This window comes from Paramisgurnus dabryanus, chromosome 20, assembly GCF_030506205.2.
Source record: "Paramisgurnus dabryanus chromosome 20, PD_genome_1.1, whole genome shotgun sequence".
NCBI classification, from domain to species: domain Eukaryota; kingdom Metazoa; phylum Chordata; class Actinopteri; order Cypriniformes; family Cobitidae; genus Paramisgurnus; species Paramisgurnus dabryanus.
Window position 1 is genome coordinate 18118791 of NC_133356.1, and position 22645 is coordinate 18141435.

The window sequence follows — 22645 nt, forward strand, 5'->3', positions numbered from 1 at the left end:
AAAAAACCTTACCAAAAACAATACTGGTGTGCATCTTGAGACAAACTCTGTCCCTTATTATTATTATAGCCTTAAAGGGACAATGACTCAAAAATAAAGACACTGTCATATATATTTTTCAACTTCATGATGTTTTAGACCTGTGTGATGTTCTGTCTTTTAACTTGTATTGTATAACAGAATGTATGTGATGTTCTTTCCAAACAATGACCGAAATGTCGGAAATCATTCCCCATGCGCTTTACTATGTCCTGCTTTCGTTAACTAATATATTTTACTTCAAACTGTGAATGAAAATGAACGAGTGAATTGGGACACACCGAAGTGTTTTGAGCGTAAACAACATTTGTATATGCACTTCAGCCATACCGTTGCTTAAAGCCTGGGCCACACTAAAAGATTTTTAAAATCATAATGTTTTCTCGAAATGTTAAAGATCACAAACATGCAGTTTTGTTTCTATAGTGTTTGATGTGCCACTATGTGGTCATGACATCGCACCTTATCAGATTTCCTTCAGAAACAACACTTGAGTTTTGACTGCGAACACAGGAAATCTTGCCATGTCTCTCACAGTCAAAAGTGACTTCACAGTAAACAAACATGGCGGACATTGGGCTTAAAGAAATGGCATTAATTTAGGTTGTTTCTCAATCGTGAGGACGCACCCTAGGAAGGCTTTTTCCTTCCTAGTACTTCTGACAGTTTAAGGTTAGACTCCTCCATAACTTTAAACTGAGGGGCAACCTTCCCATCTCTTTGATGAAGCCAATATGGAAGGGGGTTTATAGACATTTCAGCAGTAACAAAATAATCAAATGGATTTTGTGGTACAAATGTAACTTCTGGTAAACTCCACTACGAGTCAATAACAACTTTTACACCAACCGCGTTTGAGGCGTCTACCGCGCGTAGTTTGCGTGTGAACAGTTTGAATGCATTCTACTTCGCTCTAGAAGCGCGGAAAAAGCAAGCATTTGACGGCGCGTCAGAGGCAAAATCTGCTTCTTTTGGAAGGGGCAAGTTCTATGCGGTTGTCTGTTTGCAAGATGGCTGATGTTGATTGTGCATTTATCGAGAGAGTTACTGGTTTATATTTGGTCTATAAGGGAAAAATAAATGGCGCGGGTCCATAAACGTCACGCGAAATGTGTATTTACACCTTACTAGGTTGCCCAATGTGCTCACTGACACACTTACAAGCGAGGTCCATTTTTTTCCTGTCTCTATAGAAATAAGAACTTGTATCGTATAGCTCCAGGTGACTGCTCACGGACAATATCAAGCGTTCCTTCATGTTGAATGAGTGACTCTGGCAGGGGCTGGCGCCACAGCAGCAAGCAGGCTCTTGATTGGTTAACGCGGCACGAAAAACTGCCAAAGTTCAAAGTTTTCAACTTGGGCGTCAGCCGCAAACTCGCGTCTAACGCAAGATGCACAAAAAAACACCATTCTCGTGTACCGCGCCAGGCGCTCAATTCGCGGCATTCGTGCAAACTAGATGCGCGAATGAGGCGGAATCAAGTTTGCCGCGCTAAACACCTCATTGCGTGGTACAAAAAAGTGTTTTTGGTCTATATAGCTAATTTGCCCTTAATGACTGCTGTGAGGGGGGTGAATAAAAACATTGCCGTTTAAATTATATTAAGCCTTGAAGTTTTGCATAATTAAGGGCATGGCCACTTGAGTGACGGGTGAACTGCCACTGCTGTCACTAATGTCGAGCTAAGTGGGCATGGTTTCAGCAACCAGCCACCTGAGCTTCACCCACGTTACCCACTCTACCCATTTTCGGTTATCCTGTTGGCTTCAAAAAAGCTCTTTACAAACCTATGGGTGACATCACGGACACTACGTCCATATTTTTACAGTCTATACTTTAAACCCTAATATGAGATGGTCTAATAAGTGTCCATGGCAGCGTCATAACTTTTCACGCCCCCGTGGTCTTGTCATGAGAACTTTAAAGTGAGAAGATTACCTAATGTATCACCACAAAAAGTGAATACAACATTCCAGTACTGTGAATGAGAATATCATATATCAACCGTTTGTGGTCTCCCAGTTCTATAAATGTCTTTGGGCGTAAAGCATGTTTTTGTCTCACATTTCATAGAGAAATTGGGTGAGCTCAGTGCCCACTCTTTCAATGTTTGTCTTATATTTTAGAATGAAATTGAGTGAGGAAAGTGCAACTTTGATTCTCACAATGTTTTTTGAATCTGTGCAAAGGATTATGGGTGATTTGAGGGCACGAAGGAAACAGTTAATGCATCCTTCAAAATTGGCAGAATGAAGGGCACAAAACAAAGTCTGCGTTGGAACCATGCTTCAGATTTGCGATTAGAGCAACGTGCTTTTGAGCAGATTCAATCACTTTTAACACACCACAGAAAAATTGGATATGATAATCGGTACAACCCCATAGATGATTGGGATTCAGGACTTTACCTAGGATTGTCCCAAGTTCATCCCAATTGTCCTTTAGTGTGTGGCTCTCTTTAGTTGAGAAATAATAAAAATGTAAGTCGTCTAACACCTAATAATCATTCAAATCATTGCTTTCGAATTTATATTTATATTTACAAATATGAAATCTTAAATTGTCTCAAAATTACCAAGCAAATTTTGAATATTCCTTTTGTCAAGAGTATTTTAAAATCTTAATATTTTTGTCTGTTTTTCACACAAAAAACGGGAAGCGAAACATGCAGCCAAGAGTGTTGACATGCCACACTGAAATATGATTCCAGTAAACTCGCATGCCTACTTAAGAGTACTTAGAGGTTTAAATAAACTACCAGCTAGTTTTTGCAGTTCATTATCTGTTTTGTTTCAGTGTCCTCCCTTTTAATAGAGGAAGTCAGTAATTCAGTCAGCTGGACAAACTAATGGATAATGGATACATGATTGGATAGAGCGGGGTAAGGTGTATAAGAAACACTTATATTTTTGCCATATTATATTTTCAGAAAAGGTCAGTTTTTTTTGTTAAATGCACAATGTCATTTTTGCCACTTGAGGTTGCAAAACAGCAACAACAATAGCGTAGCTTGATGATGCTGTGATAGCGTTGAACAATGTGAGTTGTAGTCGTCAGACTCGTCACCTTTACTGTCGACAGGAATCTGTCCGACAGGACTCACAAATCATGTTGATGGATGACGAAATGAACTAAAGGTTTATAACTCTTACATTATAGTGAAAGCACACAGTATGACTTGATAGAAGCAACAACAGAGCAACGTGCTAGACACCACTTCCGCATACAGCGTTGTATCCACTGCCGTATGACATCAAAGAATCATGAGAGCGCTGCAACAGTACCGTTTTTTGAAATTGCCCTCTCACGATACGTTAATGTCACGTGCCAGTCGGTCTGAATACTGCCATATAAAATCAAATACATGTAAATGAATAATTTATAAAAACATCTCAATTTGACTAAAGAATAGCCATTAACCGATAAATTGAGCTTTTATATCTGTGGGGTAAAATTTGCTTGGTAACAATAGTCATTATAAGCTTAGCATCCACATGCAGTTGCATTGCTTTTCAAATAGAAGATAATTTATGTAAAAAGTGGCACAGGTGATTTCACCGTACCCTAAAGTTTCAAATGCTTTACTTAGTTTTGCTTATAGGTAGCCCACATATCAAACAACCAATCCAATCATGCTAAACATCATGTCAGAGATAGTTACCCTGTTTTAGTTTGGCACTGAAGGGCACATACTTGCTCACAGATGCAAACCAGTGACCTCTTTATTGTAAATGTGCTTGATCCTTAGAGGCTTGATCTCGGGGACGGAACTCACAACTGTGATTTCTATTAATAGTCCAATCAGAAAGCAACTGGTGGTTGAGAGGCCAATAAAATCTGATGTCATTCTTTGGCTCCAAGGGGAAAATTAATTAGCGAAAAAGTCCACATGATGGTGGTGAAAAGAGCACCGACGTGCTGTTTAGCATATTTCTGTCACACATGGCCACTAATGAAAGCTCTCTGTTCGGTGTGAAAGATGGGCTTCATAAACTTTTTTGTTCTGACACAATGCTGAGAGGTGTGTCCCGTTTGCTGGTCAGCATTTGAACTCCTTGCTTTATGTGGGTCAACACATTTTTTGTGGTGCAGAAACTCATTTCATTTATACATTTAACCATGTGATCTATTAATTTAATAAACTAGGAAACCTTTATGAGAAATGTGTATATGTGTCAATAATGACAAGATTACATTTGTTCCCAAATATGCTTGATGTTACCCTTTTGGTATATTTTTAAAATGTATTTGGGCTAGACGACAGTATCACATTAGCCAGTGTTTGAAACTATTTAGACATGCTTCAAAATTTGTTTATGGATTAAAAAATTCCAAGCCTTGTAAGTCGGCTGATATAAAATGTAATTTGACTTCTCGAGGTTGACGGATGAACTTTTTCTCAAAGCTGATCACCGCCTGTGACTTTTCTTTACACTTTAAACAAAGATTACGAGTTTTAGGTCTTCAAAAATGTTTCAGAAAAGAGAAGTGAAAACGTTTATAAGGACCTCCTTTATTTTTAATATTAGGACATCTCTGTTTAACACCTTCACATGCTGTATTTCAGGTTTTGTTGTCAACTTCCTAGTTAAATGTCAACCAGTCAGTCAAAACTACATGAATACATTACATTAAGAAGTTTCCAAGGAAGGACAGTTTAACAGAAATTTTTTTCTGTTTTTTATAACTAGCTGTGATTTAAAGTTTGACATTTTTTTTTAAAATCTCATAGTCGCAGGAAGTTAAAGGTCACTTTCTTCTCAGCATGCTGTTTCTATAGCATTCGTCAATACGGGAGGTCCTTGACCTTGACTCCAAGTCTTTGCTGTAGAGAATAATGTAACTTAAGTGTGTATGCGTTTGCCTGATATGAGATCCTGATCCTTTGTTTATTGTTGTTAGTTTACTTTGATTGCGTTTAGCTACTTGGAAACGCTTTTGTGATCATTTTACACTTCATTTGGTGAGGTGTTGCAATTGTAAGCTGTTTTGTCAGATTGTGCAGTGTTGACAGTGGTTGGGTTATGTAGGAAGAGATTGTTCTTTTTGTTAAAGAAGTTTCATATCCTCTTGCATGGCTCATGTGAAAAAGCCACACCTCTTTTTGAGCTAAGAAGAAATTATTATTATTTTTTTTATATTACATCCCATTAATATATGTGACCCTGGGACACAAACCATAAGGGTCATAAGGGTACATTTTTCAAATTGAGATTTATACATCAATACAAATGTATACAATAAATAAGTTTACCACTGGTGTGTGGTTTGTTACAAATATATTAGATACAAATATATAAAAAAATGAGGAATCAGAGGGTGCAAAAAATTTGAGGAAATAAAAATAAGTCCTTGGCAATACATATTGTTAATGAATAATACATTTTTTATGTTATGAAATATCTTTATGAAACATGACCTTTACTTTTGGCATAAAAATTGATAATTTTGACCCATACAATGTATTGTTGACTATTGCTACAAAAATACCCGTGCTACTTATGACCTGGTTTTGTGGTCCACGGTCACATTTGTCTGCATGTCTGAGGAACAGAACAAAATTTAGGTCTTCATTTATTGATAATCTTCACTTCCCCTCAAGCCCATGTCTTGTCCACACTTGTGTCCAAATTTAAAACATGGCGATTGCGATTGGTTATATTCTTTGTATTCCTTTAAACTTTTGTAAAAAAAGTTTCATCCTAAACAAAAATCAAGTTGTTTCTTTTTTGTAAGGGTCAATTAATATTCAGTTTTAGCCATGGTGAGAAACATTCATTCACATCAGTATTTCCTGTTATAAAAACTGTTGGTTACTTTCTATTGTTTAGGGAACAGCCCTGTTTCTGATTCCTGTCATTTATTGGTCTCACTTCTCTTTTAGTGGAAGGACTGGAAAAATCTCCTCTGGCCAACTGTGATGTGGTGGTGGGAAGCTCACAGTCTACTCAGGTGAAAGGAAAGGGCAAGCTCTCTTCTCTGGGGAAAATCTTTAAACCTTGGAAATGGAGGAAGAAGAGGACCAGTGACAAGTTCCAGGACCTCTCCAAAGGTATTTCCCCATAGCTATTCGTTTAATTTGCAATGTTTGGGCTGACAAAAATTCCCTGCCAAAGACGAGTTTTTACCGCAATCTATATTTGAGCTATTATGCACTTGGTGGCGCTCCTACCCACCTTTTAAAACAGTACAGCATTATGGATCCAAAAGCAGCATTTCTTATGATTTTCACAAACGCTTAATGCCTTCCAGAAAATGTTCTTCTTTAAATATTAGGGCTGTGACGGTCATTATATAACCGTGAGACCGACAGTTATAGTTGAACACCGTCATTAGAACTCTATAACCGGCAAAACCGTGTTATTAAAATATTAAAAAAAAAACATTTTTATCATAAAGAATTTTTAAATACTATTTAAAACAATTGTTAACAGTTTGTGTTATACGCCCCACCATGTTCTCACGCAGTGAAAAATACAAAGCGGAGCAGACACTTACAACGTGCTGACATACAGGACAGACCAGGTTATTTTTCGGTTACTTTTGAGATTAAACGTATTAAACAAAGTCTCACCTTTCAAATCATCTCTTCCTTCTAGTTAATTTATAGCATCAAATAAACATGAATGACCATAAGAAGGAATGTTGTTTTAACCGCGGAAAGGCGTCAGAACACTCCTCTTTTCAAGTTCAAATCCTCCCATGCTAATCTACTAACTCTCCTGAAAGCACATTCACTGCTTGTCTTGCTGTTAATTTTAAATAAACGTAGAGTAAGTAGCTAATCAGTGTCTTGTTTATTCAAACGCCGGTTTACTTCGCAAGCGTGAGCACTGAACAGCGCGTACTGTATGTGGAGAGCGTTTGCCGCGCGTGGCCATTGTCGGCTGCGTTTGCAGCGCATAGTGTGCAGTTTAATAACAGTATAAAAATCTCAAGTTCATATTACTTTACTTTACATGCATTTATGAGCAAAACCTCTTCAAGACGCTTTTTAATCCACATACTGGTCCATGTAATGACAGATATAGACACAATTAAATCTGTTTCTCTGAAGATTATCAAAATAGATGAGAGAGGATTCATTTATGCTGAGCAGAGAGTGACAGCGCAGTCTTCTGTCAACAGTGTGTTTTTAAATATTTCATTGCTTTCTGTTAAATTGCTTAAAGTCATTACTGTTTAAAACACACTTGGCATCACATTCATGATTTTATGGTAAAATGACACTTTCGCGTCAATCCACAAGCATTTAAACGAGCAAAACGCCCCCCACAGACCGTTATGTTATGAACCGTCACATTTGACTCACGTCATAACCGTCATCACCAATTCTGAAACCGGCACACCCCTATTAAATATATTAACATACAATATATCAAATGAAAAAACAGACCCTCTGCTTTTAAACAAAGAAAAAAATATTTTTATCACCTCTCAAATATGATAAGGTATCTTCAAAAAGCTGAGATTATTGCGTTTTTGTGAAGGACTTTTGATAGAGATCAGATTCAGAGCGATGATCAAAACATAGTTTTTCTTACTGTTTGATCTAGGGGGATACTTCCGGGTTTTATAAGTCGGGTACGAGCACCACCTGGTGGATAATAGCGGAAATACAGATTGCTGGAAAAACTGTTTTTAATTGACAATTTAACTCATCAATAGCAGGGAAAGAGTTAAGGGGCATTTTACATTTTGAACCTAAAACCGCACGGACGCAGTGCTTTTGTCCTTTTAAATGCGGCATTATGAAAAGTTATTTCAACTGCCTGCGGCGCAGACACGCCTGGAGAAAAGAGCGTTTCATGCGCATCGTGCCTGCGTGGTTCTCCATTTGAGCGCGCTTGCCACCCATCTACATTCAAAATAACCTATTTACGCATGCATAACACGTGAAATGTGAACAAATGAAGATAGGACGAAATGGTTATTTTTGTTTTTTTGAAAGCAGAGGGTTGTTTATATATTAAAGAATTTTTGGAAGGCATTCAACATTTGTAAAACTCTTAAAAAATGCTAGTGGGGAAAAACTTTAAACCCACTACACAAAATAATATAGTTGGAATGTCTGGATGTCTATGAATGAAAAGTGGCCATGTACAATAATACTGATGTATGATATTAAGACATGCTCTGTATTCTTCATCATTTAGTTTTGGAGAGAAAAATATCCACCCGGCAAACTCGAGAGGAGCTCATAAAGAAGGGTGTCCTTATTCCAGAACAAGGTGAGATTCTTAAAGGACACCAATGCTTAGTTTTCTTATATACGGATGGAACCCATGTGCTGCTGTCCTCCTAATATAAAAAAATTATCAAATATCAAGAAGAAGATAAATTTGGTTTAACACTTTTCAGTGTCCATAGCCACAGGTACCAGTGAAGAACCAAATGAGAGCAACCATTTACAAGTGCTTAAGTTTATTCAATCCTCCATAATCTAGCTTCCATTGATGTCATTTATATAGTCAAGGGACTTTGTTGTTCACACATCGAAGTGTTTTTGTATGCCCTGAGAATCAAACCTATGACTTAAACATGAAAAACTTTTTATTAGAATGTAGTTGCAAGTCTGCATTAAGTGCTTGTTTTTTTTTTTTAAAACAGAGACTCATGTTGAGACATGAAACAGATCTTCTCAGTAGATATTTATTAAACCACAGAGAACTAGTCTGCTTCAGATTGGGTGAAAAGATAACTCGGCAATGTTTGCCTATTTTTAGATGATCCCTTGAGCACAGAGACCTTGAATGGCCATGCAGTGTCCAGTGGAGTTACTGAGAAAGTCAAAGTGGACATTGAAACACCAGACTCGGTCCCTGAGGAGAAGCCAGAACTTGCACCTGTTACAGAGGACACAGAAGGTAAAGTTGTTGCCGTTACGATATAAAAATGATGAATTGCCACAGTGTGAAGTCTGTTCTTAACATTAATCTACATTCTCCCCTCTTTTGATCTGATCTTAATCCCCTTTATGAGGAATATAACTTAACTGGAAAGCTGAAGACCCTTTTTCTAAACTGCACTCGAATCCTTTCATGGCTTCTGCAGCATGCTCACACCATTGTGACTTAAAAGCATTTAACTCTTTGCATGAACACAAGAGTGTGATCTACATTAAATCAGCTATTTACACAAATTCATACCATGCCATAATATCATACCATGCATACAGCCTTAAGGCATTAGATTAAATCTACAGTAAGTTTGTATTTGTAACAAAAGAATGGATGAAGGTGCGGTCACAGCGTTCACTGATTGTAAATATTTTATGAGAACTGGATAATTTAGAAGGATTGCAGTAATATAAGTATATTGCAAATGAGGATATTTGTAGAACAAGAAGATTGCCTCAGTAAGTAGACTATTTCCAGTGGTGTTTTGGCTTTCATTTGGTATGTTTAGATGTCCCCGTGTCCCATTGACTAATGTACTTTATACTTCAACAGATATGGCCGATGTTATATTAAAACCATTTGTAATACTATCATGGCGTTCTCTATATTGAAACTATCCATCCATATGATGGCTAATGTTCTGTTACTTCTGGCGTCATTTTGGATTGTATGTTGAAGCCATGGGCTGTCGGAGTCATGAGTTGTGAGAGAGGAACACATTTATATTATTTTAATGGTCTACAACAATTGTTTAATTGTTGCCTGCACTCTCCCCTCCTTTTTTCCCACTAGAGAATTTACTTTATTATTCATTAGGTCTAATTTTGGAAATGCCAGAAGGGAAACTAGGTTTACAGAAGCAATAAACTACGCTTAGTTAGACCATTATGTCGCTTTCCCATCGCATAGTACCCCAAGGTTTGGTTTGGGTCAGCTCACCTCACTTTGGCTTGGTTAGCTTTTCCATCGAGTTTAGTAACACTTCGAAAGGGGATGGATTATAGGCGTGTCATTATATTTGCGCTGCCTACTGCTGGGACATCATACAAGTGAGAGCGTCGTTGTACATTCCCATACATTCATTTATTATTTCTCAGTCCGCCACAAAATTAAAATTGGCCACCACAAATAGATGTTTGCACATCGCGTTTATCATTACCTCTGTCTCACATGACAGTTTCTGTACAAACACTCATGGCGTCAGTCGACGCGCTACGCTGAGCCTCATTTAAGTTACATTTAGGAATATATGCAAACGTGCGCATTGCGAATGTGCCGCCACAAACTGCAAGTCTGGAAAAAACTGTTGTAGAGTCCCTGATTCTCAACCTGTGGATGTTTTTCATCGCTAAAAGGGAGTTTGGGAACTTATAGCAGAGCACAGATGACAACATGTTTGCTCGAGACAGCGCAAGCTAGCATGAAGCTAAAGCTAATCTTTTACATTATTGCGATGATGCTGGTAGTGACGATTCTCTCAGACCAATCGGTGATCTACAGTGTTTTCGCATCACGTTTTGGTATCAGCTCGGTTCGCTTGGAACACCGACCGAGGTGGTACAAAAAAAGTGTTGGGTACTACGTTCTGCACCCAGTGGAAAAGCTCACAAAAGTAAGCCGACCCAAACCTTAGGGTACTATGCGATGGAAAAGCGCCATTAGTTACATTGAATGGGTGAATGCCTGACATTTTTAGCCTTTAAGAGTGTTTTTGTCAAGAATGTATAGAAAATGCAGTTTGTCTATTAGGGATTTAGAGTCAGAAATAAACAACAAAGGACCGTTGAATTGCTAAACATGTCACCATGTAATATAGCACAAATATTCTTCCCTTAATGGCTCTTGTGTTACAAACAACTGCTAGTGAGCATTCTCCATATCAAAAAGTTAAAAGTGTAATGCCCAAAAATGTTCTTCCTAAGCTCATTTGGTTGCTGACCTCATCGCAGTCAGTTTGCTATTTTGGGTTCTTCTGAGTCAGTAACAGTTGAGGCTGCTCTGCTCCTCTGTGCTCCTATAGAGAAGAAGGACGGCAATCTCAGCCCAAAGGCCAGTGAGTCAGGCGCTCCAAAAATCCCTACTAAAAAACAGCAGGTCACACCCCCAAAACCCTCAGGTGAGGCATCAGGCACAGGGGTGAAGAGAGGGGGCCAAGCGGGGGCCAAAAAGGTGACCAAGGGCACCACTAAACAGGTGACCGCTCCATCCAAGCAAACCACCCGAAATGCCACACGTGGCAATGGTGAGTAAATCTGAATAAAGCATGGTGTTTGCATGCATGGTGGACATGGTTTGCATGGAGGGGTCCTGTTCTTGTTTACTTTCCTCTTGACTGGGCTCACTGGGATACAGACATCCTCTGGAGGAACATCTGTGTGACTACTTTGTGTTTATAAATTAATGTTATCCAACACTGTTGAAAATGAAATCATGACTCATTTTTTCACCCAATATGGCTTTCTGGTATTGTTTTGTTTCGGCTTGCTTTACATCTGTATGTCTCATTAGTTAAGCATGATGTTTTATTAATGAATGCCTTTATCTAAACGTGTTGCATTTTGCATGTCACCATACTTTGTGTTTGTTTTGTGCCTGACTCATGGCATTGTGTAACTCCAAGGACTCATGCTGGTTCTTTTATCCTTTTTTTCTGTTCATTGTTTATCTCTGGGGCTAAGAATTGGTGGCTACACAGTTTGCTCTTTCAACAGAATCACTTTGTTTTGTTTGGATATGTAATTGTCACGTGAACATAAAGTACTTTGGAACTGTTGGCATGCTTTTCATGATTTATCATTTCTATACAGCTAAACCTTCGAATGCTAAGAAAACTGCGGGCACAGCCAAGGTTTCCACTCAGGCTTCAGGACAATCATCTTCATCAACCTGCTCTAAGGCCCCAAAGAACAACAGCTCAGAACTGACAGTAGCACAGCCAAAGTCTGCCAAAAAAAACGAACCCTCCAGGTCTCCACGACCACCTTCCAAAGTTTCGTCTGAGACGGAAAGCTCTAAAAAGGACCATAGGAAAAAAGAGGTGACCTCCAATGTTAATAAGTCAGTTGAGGAGAAATCCCAGAATGGGAAGGGTGCGAAGGGTCATCCTTCTGAACCCTCTTCGGAGCAGGACAAAAAGCAGCCCCCCCATGTAAATGAAGAAACTGAGGAAACTTCCTTTACTAGAACTTCAAATGAACTTTCTGTAGAAACTTCAGAAAAAAATTTGAACACAGAGAGCGAGACAGAGAAGGAAAGGACGACAGGGGACCAGACACAAAAGTAAGTTTAGCTTCATCATTGGCACAGCTGGAAAACGGGGGGGGGGGACATGGGGGAATGATTGTCAAACATACTCGAAATGTGACCTCTGCATTTAACCCATGATCCCAGTGAGAAGTGAACACATGCACACCCAGAGCAGTGGGTAGCTTTCATTGCAGTGCACGGGGAGCAATTGGGAGAAAGGTGCCTCGCTGTACCTCTTGCGGTCTGGGCACGTGCCACATGGGATTTGAACCCCCCTCATAAGGTTTGAGGTTGAAAGACTGTGGCTTTACATGTTGCAACACTTAGTTGATGCACACTGTGTACTAAACAGTCAGTCAATGATTAGCCCTGTTGCTCATTTGACATTTTACAATTTCATAACAGTCAGAAAGAGGTTGAAAATGTAAGGTTGTGGTTAAAAAAAAATCTTGATAAGAGAACATTATGGAAAATAATTAAATGATCAAAATTATCATATTGTCTCGTTATAGTAATACATTAACCTTTGTGTTTACTTATGTAATCTGATAGCTGCCAATGGATGTTATGTTTTTAGCAAGACTCTTTCCTTTTGTAGGACTGAAGATGGAGAGAAACCACAATCCGTCAATGTGGAAAGCCCAGAGGTGACCATCATTCCTGACACCATTAGAGAAAACCAAGCCAATGATTCTGATTCAGATGGGCCTATACTGTACAGGGATGATGATGAGGAGGAGGATGAAGATGATGATGATTATTCCAATAGTATGTGCTCTTGTTTAGCTTGTGTTCATTGTCCTTCCCATATTTCCAGTCTACTAATAAAGACATTTAAAATGAAGCGAAATGAATATTATGTCACTTGATTAAAGGATTAGTACATTTTCTTAAAAAAAAATCCAGATAATTTACTCACCACAATGTCATCCAAAATGTTAATGTCTTTCTTTGTTCAGTCGAGAAGAAATTATGTTTTTTGAGGAAAACATTCCAGGATTTTTCTATTTTTAATGGACCTCAACAGGTAACCGTTTCTATGGAGTTTTAAAGGACTCTAAACGATCCGTAACGAGGCATAAAGGTCTTATCTTGCGAAACGATTGTCATTTTTGACCAAAAAAATGCACTTTTAAACCACAAATTCTCATCTATCTCCGGTCCTGTAACGCGCCAGCGTGACCTCATGCAATACGACATCATGTCAAGAGGTCATGGATTACGTTTGTGAAACTACGCCCCAGTGTTTACAACAATGTCGGAACGGTTCTCTTTTTACACTTGTGTGTCGAATGATACTAATTAATATCTTTGTGTCAGTTTATTGTTTAAAATGGTCCGCAAATGTGCATTTCATATATGTAACACGTGACCTTTCCACTGCATTACGCAATTACGTGAGGTCACGCTGGCGCATCACAGGACTGGAGATAGACTAGAAGTTGTGGTTCAAAATTGCATATTTTTTATTTTTCTTGTCAAAAATGACAATCGTTTCGCTAGATAAGACCCTTATGCCTTGTTTGGGATTGTTTAGAGTCCTTTGAAACTGCAATTTTAAACTGCATCAAAACGGTTATGTGTTGGGGTCCATTAAAGTCCATTAAAATGAGAAAAGTCCTGGAATGTTTTCTTAAAAAACATAATTACTTCTCGACTGAACAAAGAAAGACATCAATATTTTGTATGACATGGTGGTGAGTAAATATCTGAATTTTTTTTACGAAAATTGACTAATCCTTTAAAACATTTCTGTATCTTTTTCTATACATGTATTCAGTGCAGTCTGTCATCAACCTGATGATTTTGTATAATCACACACATTTCTAGGAGGCCTCTTCTTTTGTATCTGCATTCTCAAAATTTCGCTACGAAGGAATTTTTGGCAAAGCAATAGTTTAGGCATATACTTAGTCAAACAGGAAAAACATGCTATGTTTTTGGCTTGCTGGTAACTGTGCACAGGGTTGTTAATGCCAGCGCTCTACGCTCAGCACATTCTTGTCTCTTTCTCATGTTTTATTCTTTCCACATTTGGTCTTAAGATGTTGCACCTGCATCAGATAGCAAGTACTTGGGCTTAGTGTATACATTTCTTTTTTTGTAGGCTCTCTTGCCAGCAAAATACGGCGCAGAGACACACTTGCCATCAAACTTGGTAACAGGCCCAGCAAAAAGGAGTTGGAAGAGAAGAACATTCTTCCACGGACATCAGAGACGGAGCGTCTGGAACTACGCCAGCAGATTGGCAGCAAACTAGTCAGGTATATTCATTATAGACATCCCATCTGATTTATATTATTCATTGTCTAGCCCACCCCAATTTGTACTTTTGCCCTCTTTTATAATTAACACTAATGACATTTATAAATGGTCCTGGTGGTTCCTCCCATCATGACTCGTGTTTTGTTCCCTCCATAGACGGCTGAGCCAGAGGCCGACCACAGAAGAACTTGAACAACGAAATATCTTAAAACGTATGTTTTTCTGTACCGTTCTCATTTACTTTGTTTGTGCATCTTAGCCACAGACTAGGATGCTCATGGGTTTAATGTTTGTTTTGGCTTAATGTCATCTCTGGCATTAAAGACACACTCATGGATTCACAGATGCCTTGCTATAGCTGTGTTGGATCTCTCTGGTACCGTTATTTTGATGGTTTTTGACCGATTTGAAATTTAATGGTTCTGCTATAAAACAAGTGAGCATAAATGATTCCTCAGTGAGTTGCCCAAATAATGTATATCTCTTACAGGACCTCTCTCTCTAAAATGTAGAATTGTAATGTATAAATGTGTCATTACTTTTATCCTTAATTTAACTTTAAATTTAAAGACCTTAGTAAGCACTATAAGTTTGACTGGAACCTTTTGACGGATTAAAAGCTTAATTCATGGTGTGAATCATGATTTGCTCCTTGCTTGTGGCAGGTACAGAACTATTTATATAGTGCAGAATGAGTCATCATTGCTTACAGTCCATTCTTTCTGGAAGAAAGTGACTGCACATTTTAAATACATATAAATAAGGATTTTTTCAGCCATTACAGGTACATTAACATTTTGATGGTTTTAAAGATACACGTAACAGACAGATTAAAAGCCCCCCCCCCAAAAAAAAAAAAACTTTAAAGCAACAATGGCTATTTAATAGGACAAACGTGAATTGAATAAATATTTCTTGTGTCACTTTAGAGAAAAATCTGGAAGAAGAACATGAGGCTAAGCAGGAGATCAAAAGGAGACTTTCCCGAAAGGTACAAACTTCTGCAGGCTGCTGGATTATCAAGATTTGTTTGTAGCACATCTGTCAGTCTTTGAAATATGCACATGCATTAAAATAAGGGCTGTCAATCACGATTAATCACATACAAAATAAAAGTTTGTGTTTGCATAATATATGCGTGTGTGTATATATTATGTATATATAAATACAAAGTAAATGTTATTAAGGTATTTTTTTGTTTATAATATAAAATATATCCAAAAAATAATTATATAAATATTTTTTCTTTAAAAAAAAAAGATTGCACACACATAAATTATGCAAAAAACCTTTATTATGTAAAAACATTAGACAGCCCTAATCTTTTCTTTTGCAATTAATCTTTTGACAGCCCTAATTGAAATGAATCTAACTTTATACAACTAATAACCTGACTTACTTCAGCATACTGAATAAATGAGTTATGATTAATGAATCAATCACTGTGACATCATCAAGTTGAAGGCAATGGATTGTGGTAATTTGCACCATCTGCTGGTGAAACTTGAACATGAAATTATAGAAGCCTGTTCACTTAAAGCTCACGTAACACACGTTGTTTCTGCATTTCTGATGTTAATCTGGAGTACCTATAGAGTAGTATGAAATCCTTTATATCTCCGAAGAGTCTTTAGTTTAATCAGATTTATAAAAGAAAGATTAGCTCTACCGAATCTTTCCGATAACGTATGAAAAAATGAAGAAGGAGGAGTTACTACCACGGGAGGAGCGAGTATGAGTCATGCAACACTATAGACCAATTTCGTGTTTGCAAACAGAGATGACGTTTTTTGTGGGCGGAGCCAAACTGGTTGCAGAAAGTGACTGCTCCGCAGTAGGGTTGTGAAGTGTTTTAGCATTAAACCGTGATTTTTATGGATCCGGTGTTCTGTCGAAGTCTGATTCCTTTATGTTTCCCTTTAGTGCAATGTTTCTTATAGCGTTTTAATCACATTACGTTTATTTTTTTAGATAGATCAAAAGTTTAAATGGCTTGGCTACTGATATGCATGTAATGTATATGTATTGTTCTTTTTTGCTAAATCAAATATTTTTACAGTCTGAATCGCTAAAGTACATGTAAAAGCAATACTATCATGTATTATATATAATAGCGTTTATTAAATATTTTTATAATTTTCCTGTTTTTTATTATTTCTTCCTTAATAAATTATAATTGTAACATGATAAAAACGCTATAAGAAACACATGGAGGGAACAGACTTCGACAGAACACCGGACATCTTCTCTACTTAATTTCTATTCTAATTATTAAAAGATTTCCAGATGATTTCCTTGCTCCATTCTGTCCGTTTAAGGGCTTATTGTAATCATAAACACCTACGTTTATCTTCAAATGATGTCTTTGACGATGGTATTCTATAAAAATGAAAGCCATCTTTTTTGGCATTCTTATTCTGACACTTAACAGCACAACATGACATTTTCCAGTGAGTTATCTTGCTCTTTTCACTCGTGTCTAATTCATTTCCACTGTTTTTCTGCAACCGCATTGCGCGCGCAGCTTGCAGTGACGTAACTGTGACGTCTACTCTAAATTGGTCTATACAACACTGTTTAACTTATGATTCACTACATGTTCGTGTCATTTATATAATATGCACGCGGCTATTTCCAACATAAGACAGAAGTCTTACCGCGTGCAACTCATGACCGGGTTGGGAAAATCCACCCGATCAAACACACACGCAAAACTCCGCTGCTACCCCGGATAATAAACTATATCCATTGTTTTCATAAGGCTGGATTTCTTCTCCTTACATCCAAAAACACACTTCTTATTTCGGGCCATTGTTGAGTTTTGAAATTAAACAAAGCCGAGTGGCGTGATAAGATGTTTGCAAGTTCTAGCGTCTCCCGCTGATTGACGGGTGGGCGGGGTTTTCCGGAGGAAGTGCCCATATAAAGAAGTGATACGTATAGAAAACCCCTGAAATGTCAGTTGGACCTGTAATCGAAAAAAACTTCCCGAAACTTATCCGATCCCTGGCGAAGTGCATTCGGCACAGAAATACTCTGTAACATGTCCAACTGCTTTTTTGACACTTTGCCTACGTTTAGCATGAGGAAACAACTCTATAACTGTGTTAATAAGTCAGAATGCTTGAAATACCATTGAACCCCCCCTTTAAAACCTGTTTATTAATTCTGAGTGTGCGTTTGTACATTCATTTATGTTTTTATATTTTGGGTTGTTCTTCCTAGTAAAATTAAACTGAGCAAGCATATGCTTTGTTGCTGTTTTTTACTATTAATTAAATTAAATTTAGTAGGCTGTTGTGCGGGATGTAAAAACTAATGTAGGTGTTCTGATTTATGATGCATTAAAATATCCCATATTATTCAGAGAATCAGAATCGAGGATTTAAATAGGAAAATAAACCAGATCTATAAAATGGATCAATCATGATTTTCTTAATATTGAGCTGTTTTGGCTAAACCTAGAAATAATTGAGAATATTGTGTGTCAGCTAAACTGCTTTGTTGATGACCCCTGTGCATGAATATTTGAACGTCTTTTGAAGGTGACTGTACACACGTTATACCCTGTCTAAATGTATTGCTCTTTGTGTACAGTTAAGCGTCCGACCCACAGTCGCAGAGCTGGTGGCACGTAGGATATTGCGGTTCAATGAATATGTGGAGGTCACAGATGCAAAAGATTACGATCGACGAGCTGACAAGCCCTGGACCAGGTTAACCCCTGCAGATAAAGTAAGTCATATCTCTGTCTTGCTATTAAATTGTGCATTCAGTCCTATAGAGGAGTCTGACGCTTGTTCATGCAAGGGATAATGTGGGACTTAACAACAGGAAAAAATGCATTTGCAAAACAACTTGCCTTTACATGTTAAGCATTAAATGAAAGTTATTTTTCTGGTGTACTAAAACTAGTGAGTACTATTCTTAGAATAGATCTTTAATAGGGTAAATGGACGATACAATCTATTAGATAAGATGTTTTAGATCATTTCATGGCATGAATGTCTTAAGATTTACAAGTTAAAAACACAATAAACATGTCTAGATATCTACAATGCATATATTACATTACAGGGTTGTTTAATTTTTACAAGCATACCTTAAAAAAAAGGTACTTAAATGTCCTAATACAGCAAAGGCCTAATCCTGGATGAATCTAAACTAGAGCTGGGCATAGATAAATCTAGATTAATCTCATACAAAATAAAAGTATTTTTTTGCATAACATATGAGTTTGTGCTGTGTGTAATTATTATGTATATATAAATACACATGCATTCATTTATGTATTTAAGAAACATTTACGTGTGTGTGTGTGTGTGTGTGTGTGTGTGTGTGTGTGTGTGTGTGTGTGTATATACATTTATTTATATTTTTTTATAAATTCTATATTATATATAAATAAAAAAAACTATATATATAAAAAAAATTCTTATAGGTATGTGTGTGTTTAAATAAACATAATATTTACACACAGCACAAACTCATATATTATGCAAAAAATACTTTTATTTTGTATGAGATTAATCTAGATTAATATATGCCCAGCTCTAATCTAAACCCCGTCTGGGAAACCGCCCCTAAATGAATAATACACTTTCATTCAGTGTGGCTTACAGTAGTGCATTTGCGTAATCGTGTCAGCGTGGGTTTTACTCCCACAGGCCAAAAACATGCAAGTTAGGCAAATTGGAGATGCCAAAATTGTCCCTCCCCTAACCTTTGTATGGATCAACTTGTCTGAATAAAACTTGTATATGTATTAACTGGTTCTCGCCATGAATATAGCCGTAGATGCTGGAATGGCATAAAGAAATAAAGGAAGAAGTTGTCTCAACAAGTTTGCTTGTTGCATTTTTCCTGTTGCCTAATTTGAAAAATTTAATTGTTAATATGCCAAGTTCTGATGTGATCACAGATGCCACCTACTGGTTGTGAAGTCTTTTAATAAATGTAAAACCATGCATGTCAGTATTGTAGTAGATAAATCATTGTGATTTTACAAAATATTACATTGTTAACTAAGTTTTTGCTCTGCTTCGTAGTCACAGAATTAAGTATTATCTTAAATGTAATCTTAAAAGGGTTTTCCTTGTTTTTCCAGGCTGCTATACGTAAAGAACTTAATGAATTTAAAAGCAAAGAGATGGAAGTCCATGAGGAAAGCAAACAGTTTACTAGGTAAGTTTTGGATCAAAGGACAGGACAACAAGAAAGCCTCAAAATGTGGATGTTATAATAATTTTCAGCAGTACAAAGCAGTGGTAAAATATGGGCTTTGTTGCCCTAATATTGCATTTATTCCTGTCCATTATTTTGCAAATCTACACTGAACAAACTGGTGAAAATGGATGGGATAATTGCATTTTTATCTATCAGTATGTACTTGGCAGGAATCTTCATTTAACAAGCACCCTGTTGATAGACTTGCTAATAATAAAAAGGTCGCTACATTTGCTCTTTTCACAGATAGATGTCTTGTTTCCCATAAACATTGCTCAGATCTGTTCTTGTTCTGCTGGTGCTAAAATAGTGTCTGGTGCCTTTTTTCTTGGCAGATTTCATCGGCCCTGAGGCGGTGCCTGCCGGCAGGGGTGCTGGAAGGCTGCTAACTCACAGCTCTCTCTTCCTGTTTCCTCAACAATGTTTCCTGCTGGGAGACTAACAGACTGGGTCTCTGCGGCTGACGGCTATTCTCTGGCACAGGCTGCGCTCCCTGCTGGCCGTCTTGTCTTTGGTTATTGCTTTCAGCCACTGGGGGGCTATACTGTAGCATTACTAAAGATGGACCAGAAATGCCATTGCAAGCTGAAAACAGTGAGAGAGAGAGCGAGAAAGACCTTCACAATAGATTGAACAATCCAAGGGTTCTGATAATTTTTTTTTTTCAGATCTTTTATTTTTTACACTTTTACACTAAGGACAAAACTTGCACTCCTAATTTAAAAAAAATATCCTTGGTAAGGTTTTCAGCGCATTCGTGGAAAACACGCAGTGACTCATTCTTGCCACGTTTTTTTTTTTTGTATATTCTCCTACAGTATTCAATGCTGAGTCCAGTAATATCAATAAATATCTGTGCATGTGAAACAGTTTATAAGACATATTTACCTGTACATTAAATGGGCAGCAGAGTCCAGGTTTATTACTGCCAATATTCATCTGTATCCCGATTAATATCCTCAATATAATAGATGTTATGTAATCAGATTTATGTTGTGCCTTGACAGTGTTTTTGTTTTCCCAAAGTCTGAATACTTGATAAACATTGTATTTGTACCTGCTGTTTAGGAAAACTATAATCAAATGTTTGACATAGTCCACATTATTTACCTTTCTGTGTAAAGTTTCCTCTTAATGTTATCACGGTTTTCCCGGAGGTCCAGTTAACGTGTCATTGATTTGGCTTTTAGGATTGTACATAAATTGGCCTGTTTTATTAAAACAAAGTGGTGCAGAGCCAGAAGACGGTGGTGCGGAAGATGTGGCAACCAAGAGAATTTAATTAAATAATCGTTTTAACTTTAAAATCTGAAAGGGCTTCTCCTCATGTGAAAAGATGAGATTTTAGTCCACATTGGAATGTCACATTTTGGTGCTTTATGTAATATGTGCTTTGTCAAAGATAGTTTTTTTTTTGTTGTTAAATAGTTTTTTTTGGGGGGGGGGGCTAGTTTTTAAATTATTATCAAATCAGTTGTACAGACTGTGTATGATATATGTGAATACATATAGTATATTGCACAATGGTTTGTTTTCTTTCACAGAACTACACTTTGAACCTGTATTTACCCTTTTAATAAGTAAATATTTTATATAACTGTAAGTAGATCTGGTACCTCAGAGAAATCACCAGAATGCCTTCTGGGCAATTTTAGATTTTAAAATACATTTATATTTAATCTATTTGCAAACATAAGGAGGTGTTTTATTGATATACATATGCATTCACATGCTGCTCATGTACATTCGAAATCTATCACGTTTAGAGAGATAAACATTTAAACTTTACCTGTAGGAGTCGAGACTTTAAGAAATCTTACATCAGAGCTAAAATTTTGACTTGAGGAATTCAATTATTTTGTAACAGAGTAGGGTATGTTTGAAATGTGGCTGTCCTTTTGTATGTGAGCGTATCCACGTAATAAATGTAATATTAAAGTAGAAGAACAGTTAGAAACTACTATAAATGTAGATATTATAAAATGCCGAAAGCCTCTCCAATCCAAGTATTATTATTAACACAATTATTATATCTATGTTTTCTTGGATCACCATTTTATAACACAAACACTGAATGCACTAGTTTAACAAAATGTTTGGCCAGTGGACATAATGCAGCAAGAACATCCAGCTGGTTTCATTTCACTGTGCAGTCAACTGTAAAAGTGCTGAACAATCTAGAAAAAAGTAGAGAGGATTTCTTATGGAGCAAGATGGTGTTATTGTGGTGTTGAGCCTTTGATTTTTATTATGTAGTTGTTAATCATAAATGTTAGTTAGAGAGAATAATGTCATTAGTGTAGTGCTCTAGACTCCGTTATAACTTTATATTTATAAGATCACATTATATTTGATATTATTTGATTTGCAGGTGTGCACAAACATTTATTTCATAAAAAATTACAGATGTTTTCATAAAATATTAGTCCTTATGCCAAAAGACTGTATAAATGGATACTGTATGTGTAAAACAAATATCTTATGTGTATAGAAACTGTACAATGAGCTAGTTTAATAGTAGCTCTATTGTCATACATGCATAAAATAATACTTAGATTTCTATTTTGTGTTTAAAGGGATTATTATAACATGCAATTCTTGTAAACGATCAATCAAAATCCTGTTATTATAGTGCATGCTGGATGTTATTCAAAAATGTCTATGTGCGTAAGTGAACAAAAACACAGCTGGTGTGATCTTGAATTGTTTCTTTAGTCACCCACAAAATTAATTGTACTATCAACATATCTGTTTTGCGCTTTGTTTGAACTCCCTCACCCCAAACCTAACTGAAAGACTTGTGTAAATGTATACTGAATATATTAAGAGCAAATATTTTTTATATTTTTTGGTTAAATCTACGGTTGTATGTGACTTTATGACTGGGATGCAGGTGACAGCTTTATGTTTAACTATATATATGGCTTCAAGGTCAGCGTCAGCCCCCAAAGGACATTAAAAATGG

At 37.0% G+C, this 22645-nt stretch overlaps 1 protein-coding gene across 4 annotated transcripts in view; it reads left to right on the forward strand.

Annotated features, from left to right (window-relative positions):
• Positions 1 to 22645, forward strand: part of phactr2 (phosphatase and actin regulator 2) — a 42006-nt gene extending 19361 nt beyond the window's left edge. Inside the window, exons 2-13 of one of the 4 annotated variants that reach the window (XM_065296802.2) lie at positions 5928 to 6095; positions 8200 to 8274; positions 8770 to 8910; positions 10964 to 11185; positions 11751 to 12222; positions 12788 to 12957; positions 14297 to 14453; positions 14611 to 14666; positions 15384 to 15445; positions 18052 to 18189; positions 19562 to 19638; positions 20016 to 22645. In XM_065296802.2, coding sequence (XP_065152874.1) covers positions 5928 to 6095; positions 8200 to 8274; positions 8770 to 8910; positions 10964 to 11185; positions 11751 to 12222; positions 12788 to 12957; positions 14297 to 14453; positions 14611 to 14666; positions 15384 to 15445; positions 18052 to 18189; positions 19562 to 19638; positions 20016 to 20031 — 1754 coding nt within the window. In that variant the 3' untranslated portion in view covers positions 20032 to 22645. The remainder of the gene's footprint in view (positions 1 to 5927; positions 6096 to 8199; positions 8275 to 8769; positions 8911 to 10963; positions 11186 to 11750; positions 12223 to 12787; positions 12958 to 14296; positions 14454 to 14610; positions 14667 to 15383; positions 15446 to 18051; positions 18190 to 19561; positions 19639 to 20015) is intronic. The other 3 variants (XM_065296804.2, XM_065296803.2, XM_065296805.2) reach the window with 3 other exon arrangements.